The following is a 21,346-nucleotide window of genomic DNA, read 5'->3' on the forward strand; positions in this document are numbered from 1 at the left end:
ATCTAAGTGTATATGTGTGTGAAACTCCTTCTTGGAGACTTGAATCCCGACCCTTGCCCTCCATGCCCAACAAGCACTTATACTTGTGGAATGACCATCGCACCAAGGGTGTACGGTGGTAACAGTCATTCGGATGCTCAAAAAAGCCTTCTTCATTTCTATTCAAAGAGCTTCAAATTTCCTACAAAGGCAACCCATTTCCATAATAATTTGGATGCTCAAAAAATACATGAAAGATACCATTTGACCAACAAAATCAATTTCAATGAAAGAATTAAAGAAAACAATTATATATTAAAAAAAAAAAAAAAAACTCCTTTTAACTTTTCTCCACACAAAAGGGTTGCATTACCCAACCTTAAACTTTAATGAAATAGCTAATGTTGAAGGCTTAGTAAAAAAATCTGTCATTGAGCAGTGGTGCCATTCTAAAATGCAAAAAGGATGTTTAAGGCAACCCACAAAATTGAGACACAACAACAGCAACAAGAAGAAAAAAAATTAAAACAGAGCCAGTAGTAACTCTATCACACCAGATTTGAGGTACAACTGTACAGGAGGTTTTTTTTATTTTATTTTATTTATTTATTTTTTTTTTTTTTTAGAAAGTATAGGAGGTGATTTTAGTTACCATCTTTGCAATAGGCTAATGATATTATCCAAAGACCAGCAACATCACTGTTCATATTTTTATAATTTACGAGTATCTGGGAACGGAGTATACTGACTTTTTAGTAAGATTGACCAAACTATACGAGACACAATTCATTAAGTTGTAATGTTCTTGATCAAACCTTCGCACCATTTTTATATTGGTCAAATGAAACGATACAATAAAAACATCACAACCCAAGTTAGAACTAATCATTATAAAGAACGTTTCAGCTGTTGAAATCCAATCAAGAGAGACTCAACACTGGCCCAGCAACTCTTTACTCTCACCCAGAAACTCTCTCTCTCTCTCTCTGTCGCTGAGCAAAAACCCCAAGTTGGGACGCACGCTGTAGCTCTCGCCCACAACGAGCCTTAACCATCTTTCTTGCTTAGGTACTCCTCCGCTCTCTCTTTTTTTTTTTCTCTCGCTTGTCTTATTTATTTATTTATTTTAATATATGCTATAAATTATTGTTGCATTTGAATCTTTATCAGTAACTTTCCAATGCTGTATTCTGTTGGTTGAGAAATTTTAGTATAAGAATTTCTAACTGTTTTGGTCTCAAACAGTATTTACGAAGTCGTATATGAATACGTGAATTCAACAGAATAGAATACCCAATTTGGGTGCATTATGTGTAAACTTACCACCAAAAAAAGTAGCTTGGATAAAATGAGAACATGGGTTCTGTTGATTTTGTGTTTTTATTAAGTTTCTTGGCTTCCAAATGGAGCAAACATAGAATTGCAGCTTTAGGTGATTGATTAGTGATGGGTGGCAATTGGTGATGTGGGGTGATGGTCAGAGATGGGGGATCGGTGTTTTGGGTGTAAACGAGTTGTTGGGCGGGGAGAGATGAATGTTATCTTTGTGTTGGCTGAAAATATTTTCATGCCCCTTTTCAGTCCTTAAAAAGTGTTTTCTGGGACAAAGTTTTTCCCCAAGCACTCGAAAATGAGCAAAATGTTTTCCACCAAAACAAAGGCACCTTAGTATTTGGTTTGTATAGGATGAATTAGACAGGTTCACTTTATAATTATCAATATCAAATTATCAATAGGCCTCTAATCCTACCTGTTTTCAAATCCAAAGCCCAATTTCTTGTTGGCAAGCACAGTATGAGAGGTTTTATGTTCAAAATTATAACCCACAATTCTCAGTTTACTTTGCCATGCAATTTGTTAATACAGAGTTTTTGGCTGTTTTTGAAGGGTTTTTTTTTTTTTTTTTTTTTTTTTTTTTTTCACTATCAAAATTTATAATGATATGTTTGAGTTATTTTTGTCTAACTGTAATCATTAATCCCTTTTGAAGCTATTGCTGTTTTAATGGAGGGAAAAGACAGCTTGTTAGATGTCATCTATGAAGAGGATAACTTAGAAGGCATTGATGATGTTGAGATGCTCGATGTTGAAGGAGGAGAGTTGGGGGAGCCCAATTTACACAATGAAAAGGGACAAAGCAGTGGTGGAGATGTCAATTTAGGAATTCAAGGATCTCAAAGTAAAAATTGTGGGCTTTGTGCCAGAAAGAAAAAGAATAGGAGAAAGAAGGGTGGCTCAAGGCCAGTTACAGACATAAACAGGTAATGTTCTGCTAAAGTTGGAAAAAATGGCTTTGCTTTCTTTATATTAATGAAACTTCCGTCTATATTTAATTACTTCTTGTACATGGCTTCTTGATTCACATATATGTTTATACTTTATAATATAGAATTTCCTAATTCTAGTAAGCTTTTATGTTAATGCATATTGATTCAAGTATTATAGAGTTGTTTCAATATAATCACATTACTTGTTCAGTGTTTTTCCCTCTGGCATGTGATTCTTGATGACCAAATAATCTTGGCTACCTTTGTCTAATTTGTTTAGTGTTTTCAAGACTTAACTACAAAACAATTCATCTATAATACAGTAGATCTGCAATTTGTCTTCTTTGCTCCTGTTTTCATATGATGGAAGAATGTATCATCCTTTCTCTCTCACTTATGTTATCTGACTTAAGGTTTCCTTATGGAATCTCCAATAGATAAGGCAAAACCTACTTTTTATTTTTTATTTTTTCTCCTGAATTTGGAGAGCTAGCCAAATATGTTGCTCCAACAGACTTGCTATCCACTAGGAGAATTTTGTAATTGCTAGTGTCTCTCCAAATGTGGAGGGTCAATGTAGCTCTCTATCCCCATTTTCATTCATTATTTTAGGGTAAATTGCACTAAGACCCCCTTAACTTTTATGATGTTGCAATTAGAACCCCCTTAATTTTTTCTTTTCACCAATATGGTTTGGCAACTTTGATACTGTACCAAATAAACCCCTTCTGTCAACTCTTTGTCAATGTCCTAACAAAAAGATGATGTAGCAGCACAGGAAGTAGAAAAAAGAAACCTCAATTTTCTTATTTTCTTTCTCTTATCCTACATTCTCTTAGCAACCAAACATAAACTTGATAAAAAAAAAAAATACTATTAAGAAAAAAGCAACAATGTACTTCCCAATCCCACCTCCAAAACAACAAGTCAAGCTCAAAATTCCTGATAAAATAAATCCCAGAAATTGTAAAAATTGAAAATTGAGCTAGGAACCCCACCACGACCACCTCTGGCAACACCACCAGCACAACAGTTGCCACACACAAACTTGTTCATGAAATGAATCATAAAAAATAAAAACACAGTTTGCAATTTCCAATTTCCACTAAACTCTCAAATCTACAATCTCAAAGATCAATGTGATTCAATCTAAAAAACAAAAAAAAAAGAAAAAACCCTACCAATGGAAAGGTGGCTAGCTAAAATAGAAAAGTTACTTTTTAGCTAAAATATGGTTCACTCACTGGAGATGCTGTTCTATGCAATAAACTTCGCAAATGGTGTAACAAATTTATCAAGATTTTTTAATTATTTTGTGCATTCAATTTAGAAGGATTTTTAGTAGTTCATGCTTTGGTACTGAAAATTTTCTTAATTTTGTCCCTTGCAGGTTTGTGTTAGATACGTGTAGGCGTTTGAAAGAGAGAAAATCATACATGGTATATACAGCTGTAGGTTGTTTGGGAGTTTCTACATTAAATGATCTCGTCAAAGAGGTAATATACCCTTTCATGCAACTTAGTGTTGTATTCTCAGGAAAAGCATAATAGATCAACTACGGTAAGCAGCAAAATGGTTTCTCCGAGTAATTGAAATTATTTGTCTTCAAGGTTAATTACATAAGAGAAACTACATTCTATAACTTAACCCTGATTTTATTGTTTGTATTATTTTCCTTGTTATAGGCAATATGGAATTATTTTCAGCTGCTTTCATTGTCTTCTGCAAATCTTGAGTATGGTCCCCATTTTATTATTTGCCTTTGCTAGGTTCTCGTTCCTTTCAACCTTCCTGTATAATTTTTATATCCATCCTTCCCTTGGTTATATGCCTTTTTTGGGGTTCTCGTTCCTTGCAACCTTCCTCACTCATCTGTATAATTTTTATATCCATTCTCTTTTGACTCCTTGAATACTGCTGGGCTTGTGGCTTTTGCAGCCCTGACCTCATAATTGTTATTGGGTGAATGGTCTTTGCGGATACGCTAAAGTTCATTTTACTTCTTGAGCCATCTGCCTCTTCTTCTGGTGCCTCTCTAGATTGTAATAATAAGGGGAAAATAAATCCTTCAGTTTGGAGTCGACGAATATGATATGCTTGCTTCTTGTGAGGAAAGGTGAGAATTTTGGTTGTGCTTGAATTTGGACCGGCCTAGGGCTGAAAATGCTTGCTAGCCAATCTATTTAAGACCATACAGCCTTTCGTAGTTTCTGATGCTCAATATTGTTTCCCTACCCTTGCAGATTTCTCTTGCAGAAGCCATTTTGCTCATTTCAGTCATGTGCTATGAGCTGTGATGTCCTCTGGCTGAAACACTTCGTGATTTGCTGCTTGTGTAGGTTGATGTCTTTTTTTCCCCCTTGATTTATCAGTCAGTATGCATGTAAAAATTAATTTCTCACAATAGGATTAAATATATTTGATATTCGGTTTTTGATTGAGAAAATGTGTCAACCGTGTTTGTAAATCAGAAATTTCTCAAGTGAACCCAAACTTTTTTTAATAAATATTTTAGACTATTAATTTGGAAGATCACCATTAATTGATTGAAAACACGTGTCAATCATGTTTTATAGTCAGAGATTCATAAATTTCTCAAGTGAAACCACGTATTTGTTTCATAAATATATTATATACTGTTCATTTGGAAGATTTGTTCTTTTTTTTTTTTTTTTTTGGCTGATCATGTGGGCATACTATTACATATTGTGTTATTATCCTTTAGGCTGGTAATTTATTTGTGTGTTAACTATTTTCTTCTTTTTTCTTTTTCGTTTCTCATTTTTTCATTATGTACATTCCATTGAATCTTCTACAATGTGATTGTACCAACTGTTTAGAAGAAGAAAGGACTAGATAGACCATTGACTTAGAGAAAAAGATCCTTACAAATCAATAGATTTAGGGTTTTTCAGAAGTCGCTGTGTGTGTGTGTGTGTTTCAAGGCTGGTAGTGTATATAAGTTGGAATAGGCGTATGAATTGACATTATGCACATTACACGTTATGCTGTGCTTAGGCAATGGCCTATATTGAAACATTGCCTAGCCTTGCTCAATAGCTTTTAGGCAATCATGATTGAGCGCTATGCAGGGACAGCTGACTGAAATTCTCTATTGTTAACATGCATTGTAGGAAGAGAGCATATCTTTATTGAAGTAATTAAATCTCATAACTAGTTTCTATGTATTTGTGATCTTGATTGCTTGTAGGTATCTGATACTTGAGGAAAGGGTCTGCTGACTCTTTATATTGTTACAGTCGTTCTCTTTTACTTTCCCCCAGTAAATACCCCTGTGCAGCTCAGTTATCTTTTACTGATTGTGAGAGTTTCAGGTGGATGCAATTCAGGCTTGTGGAGGTCAGATGACTGCTGATGGCAGCTGCTGTCGAAATGGTGGTGGCATGCTATGGAATATCATCAAAGCACAAGAACCAAAAGCCTACAAAGAGATAATGAAAAAAGTGCAAGAATTTGAGGTAAAAAATCTTCCTTTATGTCATAACTTTCTTGCATTGGCTGCATTTCATAATTCCTGAACATAAAATTACAATATCATAACAGCATTCATGATGATTTTTGAAGTGAATATAAAGTGCTGACTAATTTTTTTTTAATCATTATGCAGAAGCAATTCAAGCCACCAAATAATAGACGTGGAGGGGAGCCAAAGAAGGAGGGGGTTTCACCAGGAACCACCCATTCATTTGTGGAAGGTACTCCTGCCACTTTTTTCAGATAATTCCCAGCCAATATCTCAGATGCAAAATGAGCAGGCAAATACTGGTATTGAATGAGCGTCTGTTCATGATATCCTAAGGATCCCAGTCTCTTATGATGATGACCTTCTTGGAGAGGATACAAAGGGTGATGCAGCTTGATTTTTGGATCATAGGAACTTTATATGGCTTGGTATCGTAGGTTTCATTCACAGATGAGATGCCAAATTATTGGTGATATTTATGATGCCATAGATGGAGTCATGGAGCAAAATGTTGAACCCATTTCCATTTGGGTGGGGATGGGGGATATTCCTTTGTTTTGTATAAGAGAGGCTGCCGTAGTATTGATGATATTGGATTTTGTTTTAAAAGAAAATTTCCAATAGAATCTCAATTGAAGAATGATTCCTAATCACCATTTTTGTGATGTATTCATTGTTTGTTATATCCCCACCGAGCCTTTTTAATGGTGGATTTATTCAATTGCTATGAATTTTTTTTTCGCATTTAACATTATTTTTGAAATATTTTAATTAGTTGTCATATTTGCAAAACTATGTAGCAAACTAGCATCTCGAGACTCTAAAACTTGAGTTCAAAGGTTGAACTCAAGTTTCTAAGACTCGAGTTGCATGTGATGGTAGTCTAATGTGGAAAAAAATCCACGTGGAAATCGAGTAATTAAAACTCGAGATCTGAACAGTCCTCCACGAATAGACTTGAACCTCTTCTTCTTCGTCAGTTCTTTTTTCTCTTCCTTCCATATTTGATTCTTCTTTTTCCTGCCCAATTTGGTCCTTTGTTCTTCCTTTCCTTTTCTTCTTCTTCTTCTTCCTTCCTGATATGGTCCTCTGTTCTACATTTGATTAGATCTGGTACTCTGTTATGGATTAGATCTGGCCTTTGTTCTGGATTTGATCTGGTTCTATAGAAATCGAGTCCTATCGACTTGAGTTTAATTTTTATAAATTCGAGTCTATAAGACTCGAGATCTGTGGCAAAAAACCTCCAGATCAACAAGTGAACTCGAGCCCATAAAACTCAAGATGCTACTTTACTCAATCATTTCTAAAGCATGCTAACTAGCGCTATTGTCTCTCAAATGCATGCTAGCCTGCTAATTACCTCCAATTGCTACTCTTTGTTATTTTTGATGACTATATAATATAATATATTATATTGTCAATGTAGTTGTGTTTGAATTTAATTGTGGAATAGAATGCATATATTCTTGGGGTTTTAGCCCCTTCCTCCTATGATTTCATTATTATTTTAATTGTGGAATAGAATGCATCTCAGACTCACTCTGACTCTCATGGTTCTCTTCAATCTTTTTTTAGAGTTTGAACTTATTACGTCCACTCCTGATGATAGTTATTTTTATCATGGTTCCTCTTTTTCAACTTAGGCCTAGGCTTCTTCTTCTAAAAAAAAAAAAAAAAAAAAAAGGCCTAGCCTTGATGGGCTTGGTCAAGTTCCATGTCTCTCAAAACCCACAACAATTGGGCCTCGATGTAGAGCCCATTAGGCTCAATAACCCTGAGAGCCCTAGCCACAGCCTCCATGATACTCACACACCCACCACACGGCTCCTTCCTCAGAATCAATGGCGGGTCATGACAGTGGTTGAGTTAAGAAGACATTTGGTGAGGATTGGTATAGTAGAGAGCCTCGTGGGGGTGTTGGATGATTAATATTTGGGTCTTTGTTGGGATGGGCTTAGCCGAGAGTGTTTCACATAGACAGACTCTGTTGGGTCTACTGCACTTTGAGTAGATGGGCCGTCGTGGTTGTGCTAGTTCTAATTCTGGTTTGGTGGTGGTTTGTATTAGTGGGTTCTCTTTTTCTGCATTTGACATCATCCTTAAGGGGCTGTTTGGTATGGGACTTTGAGCAACAATTTTCAATTTTTAAACAACATTACACGTATTTTCACACACTTTTTTCACATGTATTTCCAAAAAATACAAACAACGTTACTAGAACAACGTTACCAAACGGGCCCTAACTCTCTGCATTTTGGGTGCTTGCTTACCAAAACGATGCTTTTTCTTAGGCTTTAGATTTGAAAACCACGTGTCGTTTATCACTTATATTTTCCATCAAAACCATACTATCAAACCAACATGTCGTTTTGATTTAGATTATAATTACTGTACGGCACCAAGGTCCCAAGACTTAGATGAGCCCTGGGCTCAGGCCCAATGGCACGGCCCTATCGCCCTAAGCTCTGTTGGAAACTGCCTTCAAAAAATACGAGTTTTGGGCCTCGGCTCCTGAACTATGCTCAGCATAAAACTTCCCGAACAATCAGTGAAACCTTGTCCGGGCGTACCATAGGATGCTCGGGGAACATCATTACCGAGCAAATTCACCTGAGTTGGAACCAAGTTCCAAGGCCATAATCGTTACATTACACTCTCACCTAAACATCCACTTATAATAGATAATATTAGACCTTCAATTGCACTAACAATGGCAGTAATCATGATTTCCCATTAACTTAAAGCTATAAATAGAAGAAGTTGGGGAAGAAGAAGGGGTTCAGAAAAAGGGAGAAAAAACAGTCATTTAGGAAGAGAGGAGGAATATTACTTTGAGTCTCTGTGCCGAGAACAACCCAAAGTAGGAAATCTTGAAGCCCACTTTATAAATAAATTGTGAGCTCAAGTGACGTTGAGCCCAACAGTCTCATTTCAGGCACGCAGTGGATTACTTCACGAAGTGGGCGGAAGCCGAGGCCTTAGCCAACATCCGGGACATCAACATGAAAAAGTTTGTATGGAAAAACATAATCACAAGATTTGGGGTACCGAACTCACTAGTATCAGACAATGGGCTACAGTTCGATAACAAAGCTTTCCAGGCCTTCTGTAGCGATCTCGGCATTAAGAACAAGTATTCAACTCCGACATACCCTCAAAGCAACGGCCAAGCTGAGGTAGTGAACAAGACGATTTTGAACGGGTTGAAGAGGAGGCTGGACGGGGCAAAGGGGAGATGGGTTGAAGAGCTACCTAACGTTTTATGGGCTTACCGTACGACTCTCAGAAGATCCACGGGTGAGACCCCTTTCTCTTTGACATATGGGGCAGAGGCCGTAATATCGATTGAGGTGAGCTTGTGCAGTGCACGGGTCGCATGATTCGACCTCGCCCAGAACGCCGACCTGATGATGGAGCGCTTGGACTGGTTAGAAGAATGCCGGGAGGCTGCAACCATACGGCTCGCGAAGTATCAGTAGAAACTAGCCCAAAGATACAACCAAGATGTAAAGGGGAGGGAATTCAGCGCTGGGGAGTTGGTGCTAAGGAAGGTCGTGGGAAACATGCGAGACATAGTTGCAAGGAAGCTTGCTCAAACGTGGGAAGGACCATACAAAATTACCGCCATCGCCGGCGTGGGGGCTTACTACCTGGAAGATCTTGACGAGAGGCCGCTCCCCCAGCCATGGAATGCCCACAACTTAAAGAAGTTTTACTCGTGACCATCCATATACTGAAGTGTAAGTCAAAACTTTGTACTTTGCTAAAGTCAAGATAATGATGAAGTTACTTGTCTACGCTGTTTTTGACCTGTCATTGCACATTAAGAGAATTGCATGTTTGTACAAAAAAAAAAAAAAAAATCTAAGGACAAAAGCCTCATCCTCGGTTCGATCAAAATCGCGAGCAGGTGGAAACCTTATCGTTACAAAAAAAAAAAAAACTCTAAGGACATAAGCCTCATCCTCGGTTCGATCAAAATCGTGAGCAGGTGGAAACCTTATCGTTACAAAAAAAAAATCTCTAAGGACAGAAGTCTCATCCTCGGTTCGATCAAAATCGCCGAGCAAGTGGAAACCTTATCGTTACAACTAAGGACAGAATCCTCATCCTCGGTTTGATCAAAATTGCCGAGCAGGTGGAAACCTTATCGTTACAAAAAAAAAAAAAAAAAAGCTTTATGGACAAAAGCCTTATCCTTGGTTCGATCAAAATCTCCAAGCAAGTAGAAGCCTTAACACCCTTACAAACACTAATTGCAATTTCATTCTCGGATTATCCAAACACCGTGCAACAGGTTTTGGGGCATCATGCCATTTACGGTTGGGGAAACAAAATCCCATTGTGTGAACGCGATATATTAAGGCATGATTTAACCCACCGAGTGGACAGCTCTCGGCCCGACTTACTACAAAATAAGAAACCACAAAAATAAGTAAAGAAGGGCGGCACGGACATAATCTAAGCAAACACGCGACGAATAGAACGTCATTCAAAAAGTTAAAAGCAGAGTTAATATCTCATCGCCAAAACTCGGCAACCGTTTACGGGTCATCCCTGCGAAATGAGGAAATTGTTCAGTCACCACAACCCGGTGACATAGGCAAATATACCAATAATAAAACAAAATAAAAATGCTGTAAAAATAAGTAAAAACATAAAAATGCTGGACGGCAAGTAACTTGATCAGGTGGAGGGCCGGGTTGGATCTATCACTTCGTGCTACTACTGGTCAGTCACGGGAAAATGCAGGTCCTCACTGAGTAGGTCTTGCATAGTTGGGATGCTGGTGGCTTCCATCTCATCTGGCTCTGCATGAGCATTAATTTGTTCCACCAGCTCCCTCATGCTTGCCGTTTCTTCCTCCTCAGCGGGCAATGATGGGTCTTGCACGGCAGTAATGGGGCTCGGGAAGGGAATCTGGCTGGGGTCTCTCAGGGGGGAATCCTCAGGAACTCCTAGAACTTGCAGGGTGGTAAACCACCCAGCCTCAAAACCCAGCCTCCGAGCTTGGGCCACCACTGGTTCCGCGGATTTCTCAGCGTCGGCGAACCCCTCGTTGTACCATTTTTACTCGCAGGCCTCCAAGGCTGCCCTCAGGTCAGTGAGTTCCTCGGCTTGAGAGGTGTTGAGGCTAATGGCTTCAGCTAGCTTCATGTCTGTTTCGTTCTGCTTAGCCAGAAGCTCAGAGCATCTCTTCTCCGCTAGCGCTCTATTCTTCTCCGTGGCAGCAGCCTTCTTCTCAGCAGATTCAGCTGCCTTTAGTTTTTCCTTTGCTATTTTGGCAGTTGACTCACGCGCCCCTTTCTCACGATCGACCTCCTCAGCAAGATCCCTTGCACGGCCAGCCAATATGTGAGCCAGTTGAGCAACTTGACAAACATAGAAGTTAGTACGGAAGTGAAAAGAAATGTATGGAAAGTAATAGACGAACAAGGTGTTACCGCAATAGTATGCCACTCTAACTGGCGCCCCACGGACTCCTCCGACCCGTCCTCGAAAGCATGCACGTTGTCGGGAAGAAGAAGACCTTCGGCCAGGGTCTGGGCAATGCGACCACCCTCACCTTTCTCCCACATCCGCACACAGGCGGATAAAGGCAAAGGCTTGCCGTCCATAAAAAATTTAGGCTTCCATACTGGTGTGGCTTGGGAGGAGGACGCAACCCCCGGACCGACCTGGGTTTGTGGCTCGTGAATGACGATGCCCCCTATTGGCCGGGGAGGAGTCTGGATGGCAGCATCTCCCGGACCCGTAGATGGTTGATCAGCAACCCTCTGTTTTTTCTAGGCTCGTCCAGCTTGAGAAGACGGTGGAGGGGGAGGCACCTGGCTCCGACCTTGAGAAGGTGAGGGCTGGGTGGGTTGCCATGCACCGGGCACGAATCGATCAATGGTCATGACCCTTCTTGCCAACATGTTTTCGCCGGGATGGGTATCTGCAGCTGACAAGCCGATCGCTTCAAGTGCTAGATGCTCGGGCTCCGCAATAGGGTTCTCGGGTTGCGCATGCTCTTGAATAGGGGCCTCTTGTTGAATAGCCTCGTGAGCTAACTCTTGAAGGCGCCGAGACATGCGCTCCACAGACTCATCCCGCAAAGGAGCTAGCTCATCCGAGCAGGTGTAGCGCTTTCCGAACTCCCTCGCCTCCCCGGTCGTAAGCTTCGGCGGCAAGAAATTCGCGTACCGAACGTCAATGTACGACAACAGTGGACTATCAACCAATAGCGCCTGCTTGAAGGATTGCCAGGTGGAATAAACAGGCTTTACTCCGAGGATCAGGTGCGATGCTCAGAGCTGTCCATCCCAGTGCACGAATACCTTGGAATGGAGGATGAAGTTCAAGTCTTTTACGTGGACTGTTCTGATGTTCGGAACGAACACTTTGCCGTCTACAAAAGAACAAATGTTATATCAATATCCGATAACGAAAATCTACTTCAGTAAAGAGGAAAGAGAAGGAAAAAGAGGGGGGGGGGAAGAATGGTTAGATCAAGAGATTGGTACAAACCCACTTCATGCCATGAAAGAGGGCAGGGGACTTCCCCGGCAAACCAGTTGCCACGCACCCGGACAAACTCCCCAGCGGAGTTCCTATTCAAATTAGGTAGGAATGATATCAACCGTACCCGATTATCTCTAGTTTTCAGGTAAAAGTTGGAAGCTTTGTTCTCACAGAGACTATACATATGGTTAATATTATGGTAATCTAACTGTAAATCAAAGGTGTGGTTTAACCTACTAACGCAGCTAACTACCCGGTAAAAGTTGGGGGGAAGCTGGTCGGGACACAGCCCGTAGTACCTAAGTGTGTTTATCAAAAGGGGATCCACAGGAAACCTAACCCCACCCTCTAGAATTGCCATTAAAGGAAAAAAGGTTGTACCATGCCCTCGGTGGAGAGCGATTTTACTCTCGTGGCAGTAAGCCACTTCCACGTCATCGGGAATATTAAACTTGCGCCTAAAGGTGGCCAAGGCAGCCGGGGCCTCTAGGAGATAAGAGTAACCCATCTATGATGCTTAATGCTATGAAAGGGAACTTGAAGAAATAAGCTGAAGGAATAGGAAGGGGAAGAGAACTTACTTTGGGTTCTAAGGGAGAAAGGAACTCTGGGCTGATGAGTAAGCGCACAAAGAAGTGGTCAGCAGAGAGTATGCTCAAGAGATCAGAGGTGGAAAAAATGAAAGAATGTTCTGAAGAAAGCTATTTATAGGATCAGAAAAGGGCATGGGAACGCTTAATCAAGCAATAAATGGGCGCGATTCACAAACGACCCTATTAATGCCAAAGACAACCGACACGCGTGTTGCTTCGGTTCGCGAACCGTTAGGCAATAATGACAATTGAACCTGGCGCCCCGGAACAGCGTGTCTTTTGAGAAGAGCATTAATGAGAAGCCATAACCGCATGGGTCCCTGGCCATAGGACTTTCGAGACCAAAAGGCTCGGTTGGCTCCTTGATTCTTCTCGGCAACCTGGTATGAATTAAGGGGGGGCTAATGTACGGTACCGAGGTCCCAAGACCCAGATGGGCCCTGGGCTCAGGCCCAATGGCACGGCCCCATCACCCTAAGTTCTGCTGGAAACTGCCTTCAAAAAATACAAGTTTTGGGCCTCGGCTCTTGAACTATGCTCGGCATAAAACTTCTTGAACAATTAGTGAAACCTTGTCTAGGCGTACCATAGGATGCTCGGGGAACATCACTACCAAGAAAATTCACCTAAGTTGGAACCAAGTTCCAAGGCCATAATCGTTACATTTCACTCTCACCTAAACACCCACTTATAAGAGATAATATTGGACCTTCAATTGCACTAACAATGGTAGTAATCATGATCTCCCCACTAACTTAAAGTTATAAATAGAAGAAGTTGGGGAAGAAGAAGGGGTTTAGAAAAAAGGGAGAAAAAAGAGTTATTTAGGAAGAGAGGAGGAATATTACTTTGAGTCTTTGTGCCGAGAACGACCCAAAGTAGGAAACCCTGAAACCCACTTTATAAATAAATTGTGAGCCCAAGTGACGTTGAGCCCAACAATCTCATTTCAGGCGCGCACAATTACATATGTCAACTTGCAATAATCCAACCAATAATGTGCTCACCCCATTTCGTGAATTATTGGCAACCGTTATAAGATGAACAAGGTATCTATGAAAAAACAGATTCTTTAAAAAAATATAGCTTTGGATTAAAAAAAAAAAAAAAATTGCTCAGTATCTAATTTAAGTATCCGAGAATCCAAGTCCATCGCCACATCAAAGCAAAGTTTGTGACAAAGTATTGTTTTAAAATCTTGCAATAATCCAATTAATATTTAAGCTAATCGCATTTTTTTTAATTACGCCCAGAAAGTTTTTAAGTTACTTTTTTCCGTATATTACAATAACAAAATTCAAGGGAACAGTTCCTTATTAGTATGTTGGAAATGACCTTCAAAGGGGGGAAATAGTGGGGTATCAAATGCATAAGAAAAATCCTTTTAAAAAGAAATATTGTTTTGGATTTGATAAATAATGTTCACTATCTAACGTACGAATCAAAGAGCCAAAGGTTGGCACCATATCAATGATACGTTATTCAATTTGTGACAAAATTTTGTTTTAGAATCATGCAAAAATCTAGCCAATAATAAATTAATCTCATTTCTTGAATCCTGCCTTGATGGTTATAACTTAAAAGTTGTTACTTAGCATTTATTACAATAACAAAATTCAAAGAATCGATCCCTTATCAATAACAGTCAAAAATTACCTTAAAGGGAAAAATAGTGGGGGTATCATATGCATAATAAATATTAAAAAAAAAAAAAAGAGTATTTTGAAAAAGAAATTTGGCTTTGGATTTTAAGAAGAAAAGTTCAATATCTAACAGTATAGTACACCGGCCAAAGCATGTGAGAATGTTGACATGGCTGGATTTGGACCCTACTCGTGGAATGACTAAGTAAAGGAGAGGAAACGTTGGTTGGGGGAAAGGATCTTTGGTTCGTGCCAATGGCGTCACCATCTTGAGGAAGAGTGAGATTTGCACTTGATATGGACACCCAACAGTCACAAAAGGGAGATAGTGACCCCCTATGGTCAAAGGCTATAAAATCTCCCTTTTTATTGACTGTGCTTGTGTTGAACCACTGTTAAGGACGCATCATGACCAAAGGGAAAGATAATTGAAAATAAGAACGCAGAAGAACAGATAGTATACAACTAAAAGGAAGAATAACCAGAGATTCTCCCTAGCGGAGTCGTAAAAAATGTACATGCAAGTTAGATTTGTGAACTTGTATGAAAATGGATGAGTTATCTAATAGTACATTTTGATGAAAAAGCTCAAAAGTGATAAAAATGAAAGCTTTAACATCATAAAGTCAAGAGAAAGAGAAACTATTGCAAGGAAAGTAAAGAAAACAAGGAATGTACGTGGAAGACCCTTTAGAAAGGATGAAAAACCATGGGTGAGTAAGGGTGAATGTCCCTTACTCCTTCAAGCTCTCTATTATGTGAAAAATGGAAGTTTTCATTGTACAATGATGGTGTTCTTCCTAAAAGAGAGGTCTTTTCTCTACCTCACTTCCTTAAAAACTTTCTACTCTTTTCTCTAATGTTCTCTCCTAGTTCTTACCCTAATGGTCCAACAACATGTTCCTCTTATAGTCTGAGGTATGTTGCTAGGTACAAAAGACAGGTGTCAAACCATGATTCCCCCATTTGAATCCTAATATAGCTACTATACTATGTAATGGCTGGAGGAGAGAGAATGAGCATGTTGAAGTCAGGGTAGCGGTGTAGAGAGTGACCCTGTCACTACGTAGGGAGCAATCGTTGAACAAGAAAAGGGACATCCAGGGCAGGATCTTTTTCCTGGGAGATTATTTGCATTGAAAAGAGGCGTTCTCTCCTCTTTGGCTTTGCTTCGGCAGACTAAACTAAAAAACTTGATTTATGCCCATTTGATTAGTTCGTATTATTCTCTTTACTTTTTCTGTGATTGACATTATTATGACTGTAATCATACTTTATTAGTAGGAATGCTCTGTTTTGGTTATTATTATATCTGCTTGCCGTAACTCGTCTGCAACAGTTCTGCTTGCCGTAAGTTTACCCCTGGCAGACAAGGCATAAGTTTGTGCACAAACCGGCCCAAGTTGAGTTACAATTGGACCGGCTCCAATTCCCTTACTTAGAAATACTCGAACCCATCACCGTAGGAGGCAGCCCAGCCCATCACCACAGGAGGCAGCCCAATACACCATATACAAAAAAAGGCCCCTACATACAGTAATCTAAATGTGCGTTTGCCTAATACTGAATGCACGTTTCAGCTACGTTTGGCATTTTTTTGGAGAACCACAACACTGTTTATGGGACCACCAAACTCAACAAAATGTGTATACCCATGCATTTTTTGGTCTCACAGCACTATTCACACCTTTAAAATTTATTTTGTTACAGTGTTTTCAATAATAAATTTTTAGTTTTCAGCAAATAAGCGGTATCTAAATAAACTCTAAGATTACGAAATATTTCACATTACTTCAATTAAGTAATTTCATCACCTCATTAAATGTTAGTAATCTTACATTACTTATTAATGAAGATACTATAATTTATATTAACAAAATTGCAAATACTAATATATTAATTTTACTTATAAAATTATTAAAATACCAAAAAAAAAAAAAAACCTCTAAATACTTCAAAACCACTAAAATGAGAATGTTATTGTTTGAAGTAAATTGCATTAGTAGCAATGTAAACACGTGATTTCCACAAAGGTACTATATTGTACAATAGGCCAAAACCAGCAAACAAAAGTAAGTGTAGACCATGTCTCTATACACACTGAGGGCTCAGAATCATCTGAAGAGGTCAAACAACCTGGTAACAAAGACCTCATGGCAACCATTGAGAACCTTCAGCATTCTCAGGACTCCATGTGGGAAGAGCTCCAGTCCTTATGCCAGAGGATAGCTACCCCTCAGACCCCACAAGGTGGCCAAGGACCTTAGGGAGAGACTGAAAGGCCAAATCTTGATCCTCTTATCAACCAAAGGGTACCCTCAAAGCTCAAGGGAAATCAAGCATCTCCCTACCTAACTAGGGAAGACATTATAGCCATTCTGCTCGAGGCCAGAAATACAATAAGCTCTGCTTACATTGATACAAGACCTCCTTATCCCTAAGAGATGACTAGGAAACCTTATCCTACCAACTACACAACTCCCATTTTCCCTAAGTATGGTGGCTTGGTTGGGAATGCCAGAGAGCATATTAGGAGGTATGTGGATGCCTTGACAGCTCATTCCCATGACCACGAGCTAAGGCTCAGGGAGTTTTCCAAATCTTTAGAAGGTCGTGCCTTCACCTGGTACACCAGCCTTTTTCTAGCATCAATCTTGAGCTAAAATGACATGGCTACCCAGTTTATGAAGAAAATTTTCACTTTGGATAAGAAGCTTACTTTATTAGATCTGCAGCAGAAAAGGCAGAGGGTGTCCGAGGGGTTACTGGACTACATCCGTAGGCTCAAAAACCTCTCTTTGATGTGCTATGATCCAATGGAGGAGGAAAGATTGGTGGACATCAGCATTACTAGCATGTTGTATGAGTATCGTCCTTACTTAGAGAACTTATAGATCTCAAGTTTTACAAGGCTAGTAGAAGCATCCAAGAGAATGAGCATGCCAATGAAGAAGCCATCCAAAGGTTCAACTTCACAAGCCACAAGTACCCCTAGACAGCCTTGGAAGCAAGAGAGCAAAAAGGTGGAGGCAGCTGTAGTGGAAAAGCCAAAGAAGGCCGCCAAGGGAAGAAAGAGAGAGAGAAGTGGTATTCCTCCTCCCTTTTTTGTCTCGACGGAAGAGCTATACAGTATCCTTGAAGCCTGGGTGAAGGATGGTGTGGTGGTCCTATCGGAGTGCAAGCGTGAACCAATAGAAGAGGAAAAGCGAGGTGTGCTTTACTGTCAGTACCATAGAAGGAGTGATCACCACGCCATGGACTGTTATGCTCTGAGAAACATATTCCATGAAAAGGTGACCAAGGGTGATTTGGTCATCAAGAATGGGAAGCATGCAGATCAAAGAATGCACAGACCCGAGGTGGCAATGACTTTCTTCATAGGATGTGAGGACCTAATGGAAGAAGAGGCTAAGAATATAGCTAGTAGCAACGTTACACTTGCGCCATTGCAGGATGAAGAGATGACATTGCAAATTCAGTAAGATGATAAAGTGCATATCTTTCTCGAAGGGATGGGCCTTAGGCCATTGGCAAGAAGAGAGGTAGCTCAGGCCCTAACTCAAGTGGTGGAAAGGAGTCAGGGAGCAGTTGCCTCCGAGGGAAGTGTGTTGTAGGTAGCATATCAATAGACCAGGGAATCAGTGACCTTATTTATCAGAGATTTAGCCAACAAGGCCGTGGATGGCGAGAGGCCCTTGTATGTTATTGCTTTTCTGTGAGCTTCCTAGATTAAGAGGGCCATAGTAGATACTAGTGCCTCTACCAACATTCTACCCCTCCCGACATTGGATGCCTTGGGCATTCCACGAGAAAGAATCATTTGAGAGCCACTCCAAGTGGCAGGGATAGGATTATTGTAGAAGTATATCCTGGGACATGTATCCTTAGGCTTTAGAGTAGGACCTATTAGAGCACGCACTCTCAAACATGTGATGGATGATGATACTTCATACTATGTTATTCTAGGCCACCCTTGGTTTAATGCACACAAAGCAGTGGCTTCCACATATCATCAGTGTATAAAGGCCGTTTGGAGAGGAAGGCTAGTGACCATTAAGGCCACTAGGATGCCTTATGATAGTGCAGAACTCCACTATGCAGGGGCAGTTTTGTATCAAGAATTTGAACCTAAAGGAGGGAATAGGATCCTTCCTTTCAATGCCACTATTTTAGAATAGTACGAAGATGACAATGGGGAAGTCATAGAATTTAAGAGACCTCCTAAGATCAGGCGGATCACCAAGCCTGATGGCAAGGTGGTCTACAAGTTTTGATGGTTAAAGAAAGGGGGTCGGGAGAATGGCAAGTCTAACCCCTTTTGCCTTACTCAACAGCTAAGAGGGGAATGCATGGTTGGAGAACTTATCAAGGAAGCCCTTGAATGTATGAATGATGTTGTGAAGAATGTTCAAGAAGAACTCATTGAAGTCAATATTAGAGAAGGAGGAAGAGAAAGAATGTTTAAGATAAGTAAAGGTTTACTGGAAGAAGAGAAGAGAAGATTGATAGCTTTGCTGAAAGAGTATAAAGATGTCTTTGCTTGGGACTATAAAGATATGTTTGGATTAGATCCAAAGGTGGTCACACATAAGCTGAATGTTGACCCCAAAGCCAAGCCTGTGAAGCAGCCAACAAGGAAATATCACTTGGATGTTGAGGAAAAGATCAAAGCTGAAGTGAGCAAGCTTTTGAAGGCAGGGTTCATAGAAGAGATCAAATATCTAGAATGGTTGGCCAATATAGTTCCTATGAAGAAGAAAGGCAGGCAGATAAGAATTTGTGTGGACTTTAGGGATCTTAACAAGGCATGCCATAAAGATGAGTTCACATTGCCCAATGTTGATATTTTAGTAGATGCAACTGCTAGACACGAGCGCTTTTCCTTCATGGATGGCTATAGTGGTTATAATCAAATCTTTATGGAGCCATCAGATGCTCAGAAAACCACCTTTAAGACACCTTTTAGGAATTTATATTACAAAATGATGCATTTTATATTGCAAAATGCTAGTGCCACTTATCAGAGAACCATGACTCTAATCTTTGGGTGACATGTTGCACAAGCAGGTAGAGGACTATGTGGATGATTTGGTGGTAAAGGCAAAGAGCTCGATTGAACATTTATTGCATCTGAGATAGGTCTTTAAGAGGTGTAGAGAGTACAACTTAAGATTGAACCCTTCCAAGTTACTTTCGGGGTGTCTTCAGGGAAGTTCTTAGGATTCCTTGTTCATTAGAAAGGGATTGATTTAGATCCCACAAAAGCTAAGGCAATTGTTGCTCTTACCCCACCAGCAAACTTGAAAGAATTAAGGAGCTTTGGGAAAAGTTTCTTACTTGAGAAGATTCATCCCTGGGTTAGCTGAGATCTTGAAACCCTTGGTTGAATAAACCAAAAAAGGAGTGGCCTTTATGTGGTGTGACCAATGTGAGAAGGCATTTAAGAAGATACAAGCAATTCTGGCAGATCTTCATACCATGGTGGCTTTATTGCCTGGTAAGCATCTTTTGCTGTACATAGCAAATACAGAGCAATCACTGGGGGCTTTATTAGCTCAGGAGTAGGGAGGTATGGAGAGGCCAGTATATTACATTAGTAGGCTTATGAAGGGACCAGAATTTAGATACTCCACGGCTGAAAAGGTATGCCTTTCCTTAGCTTTTGTTGTCTCAAAGTTTAATCACTACTTTCTAGGGCATCGTGTACAATCATTGACTAAGAACAATCCTATAAAGTACCTCTTAACCCGCCCTCAGTTGTTTGGAAGAATGGCTCAGTGGGCCATCCTAACAGCGTGCCATGATATCGAGTGCATAAGGCCAGCCGACTTGCTAGCCAACTTCCCAAGGACTAGTGATTTCTCACTTCCCCAACAAGAAATTTTGGTGACATAGGAGTAAGAATGTTCTATGCACTTTGATGGCTCGTCTACATCCCTGGGAGAAGGGATATGAGTAGTTTTGAAGTCACCAGGGGAGGAACACACATTTGCCTATAATCTATGTTTCCCCTGTTCAAACAATGAAGCAAAATATAAAGCCTTAGTAGTGGGATTGAAAGCTACCAAGAGACTTGGCATAAAGAAATTAAAAGTGTTTTGGGATTCTGAGCTAGTCATTAAGCAGATAGGGGGACCCTATGGAGTGAAGAATCCTAGCTTGGCTACTTTCAGGGCCACAGTGCAGGATCTCATGAAACACTTCACATCCATTAAATGCAAAGTGATTAACTGGAATGAGAACAAGTTGGCTAATTCACTGGCCACCCTAGCCACCAAGTCTATGTTGAAGAAAGAGAAGATGACCCTCCAGAAGGTGGCGAGAACCCTTGTTGAAGACAATGATCCAGGGAAGGGATATTGGATTGAACCTGCCATCAAACATGAAGGACATCCTCAAGATTAATGGGAATCTGTTTTTCAGAGGAGTAGAATGGTTGTTGATGAGGTGTGTGTCAAGGCAAGAAGGGTTGACACAACTGCATAGGTGTCACCACGAGATGTGTGGGCTAAACCTTAATGTCGGCCTATATAGAAGACTGTAGAGATGGCCAGTGATGCTAAGGAAGAGTAGAGAGATTGCAAGACTTATACTATTATTCCCCCAGACTAAGCAGAAGTACTGAACAGTGAGATACAAAAGGAAGATTGGTAGGATCCATATGTAAAATACCTTTTACAAGGTGTGCTTATAGACACCGTATTTTGTACCCCTTACGACTCGGGCCCCCGTTCCTTAATGATACTGAATTCTAAGACCCAAGGTTGGTTTAGGGCCCAATTAAATGTTAAATTGACTTAAGAAATGTTAAAATGAAAAATATAACTTTTAATAAGCAAATAAATCTATTTTTGGAAAAGTGAGGCCAAGGAA

At 40.1% G+C, this 21,346-nt stretch overlaps 1 protein-coding gene and 1 pseudogene across 2 annotated transcripts; one reads left to right on the forward strand and one right to left on the reverse strand.

Annotated features, from left to right (window-relative positions):
* The first annotated feature begins 661 nt into the window (after nt 1-661).
* Nucleotides 662-6,474, forward strand: LOC115982935. Of its 2 annotated transcripts, XR_004089784.1 has the most exons (6): nt 662-1,047; nt 1,970-2,240; nt 3,637-3,742; nt 3,932-3,981; nt 4,185-4,362; nt 4,490-4,580. XR_004089784.1 is itself a non-coding variant. In XM_031105701.1 (5 exons), exons 2-5 carry the CDS (start codon nt 1,984-1,986, stop codon nt 5,986-5,988), a joined length of 621 nt encoding a protein of 206 aa, XP_030961561.1. In that variant the 5' UTR covers nt 669-1,047; nt 1,970-1,983; the 3' UTR covers nt 5,989-6,474. The 2 variants fall into 2 exon arrangements, 1 of the variants encoding a protein (XP_030961561.1); XM_031105701.1 differs by lacking the exons at nt 3,932-3,981; nt 4,185-4,362; nt 4,490-4,580 and adding exons at nt 5,582-5,725; nt 5,875-6,474 and having other exon boundaries at nt 669-1,047.
* A 945-nt stretch (nt 6,475-7,419) lies between these two features.
* On the reverse strand, nt 7,420-7,827 carry LOC115980325 (annotated as a pseudogene).
* Nucleotides 7,828-21,346: the final 13,519 nt, after the last annotated feature.

Source organism: Quercus lobata, chromosome 3 (assembly GCF_001633185.2).
Source record: "Quercus lobata isolate SW786 chromosome 3, ValleyOak3.0 Primary Assembly, whole genome shotgun sequence".
NCBI classification, from domain to species: Eukaryota; Viridiplantae; Streptophyta; class Magnoliopsida; order Fagales; family Fagaceae; genus Quercus; species Quercus lobata.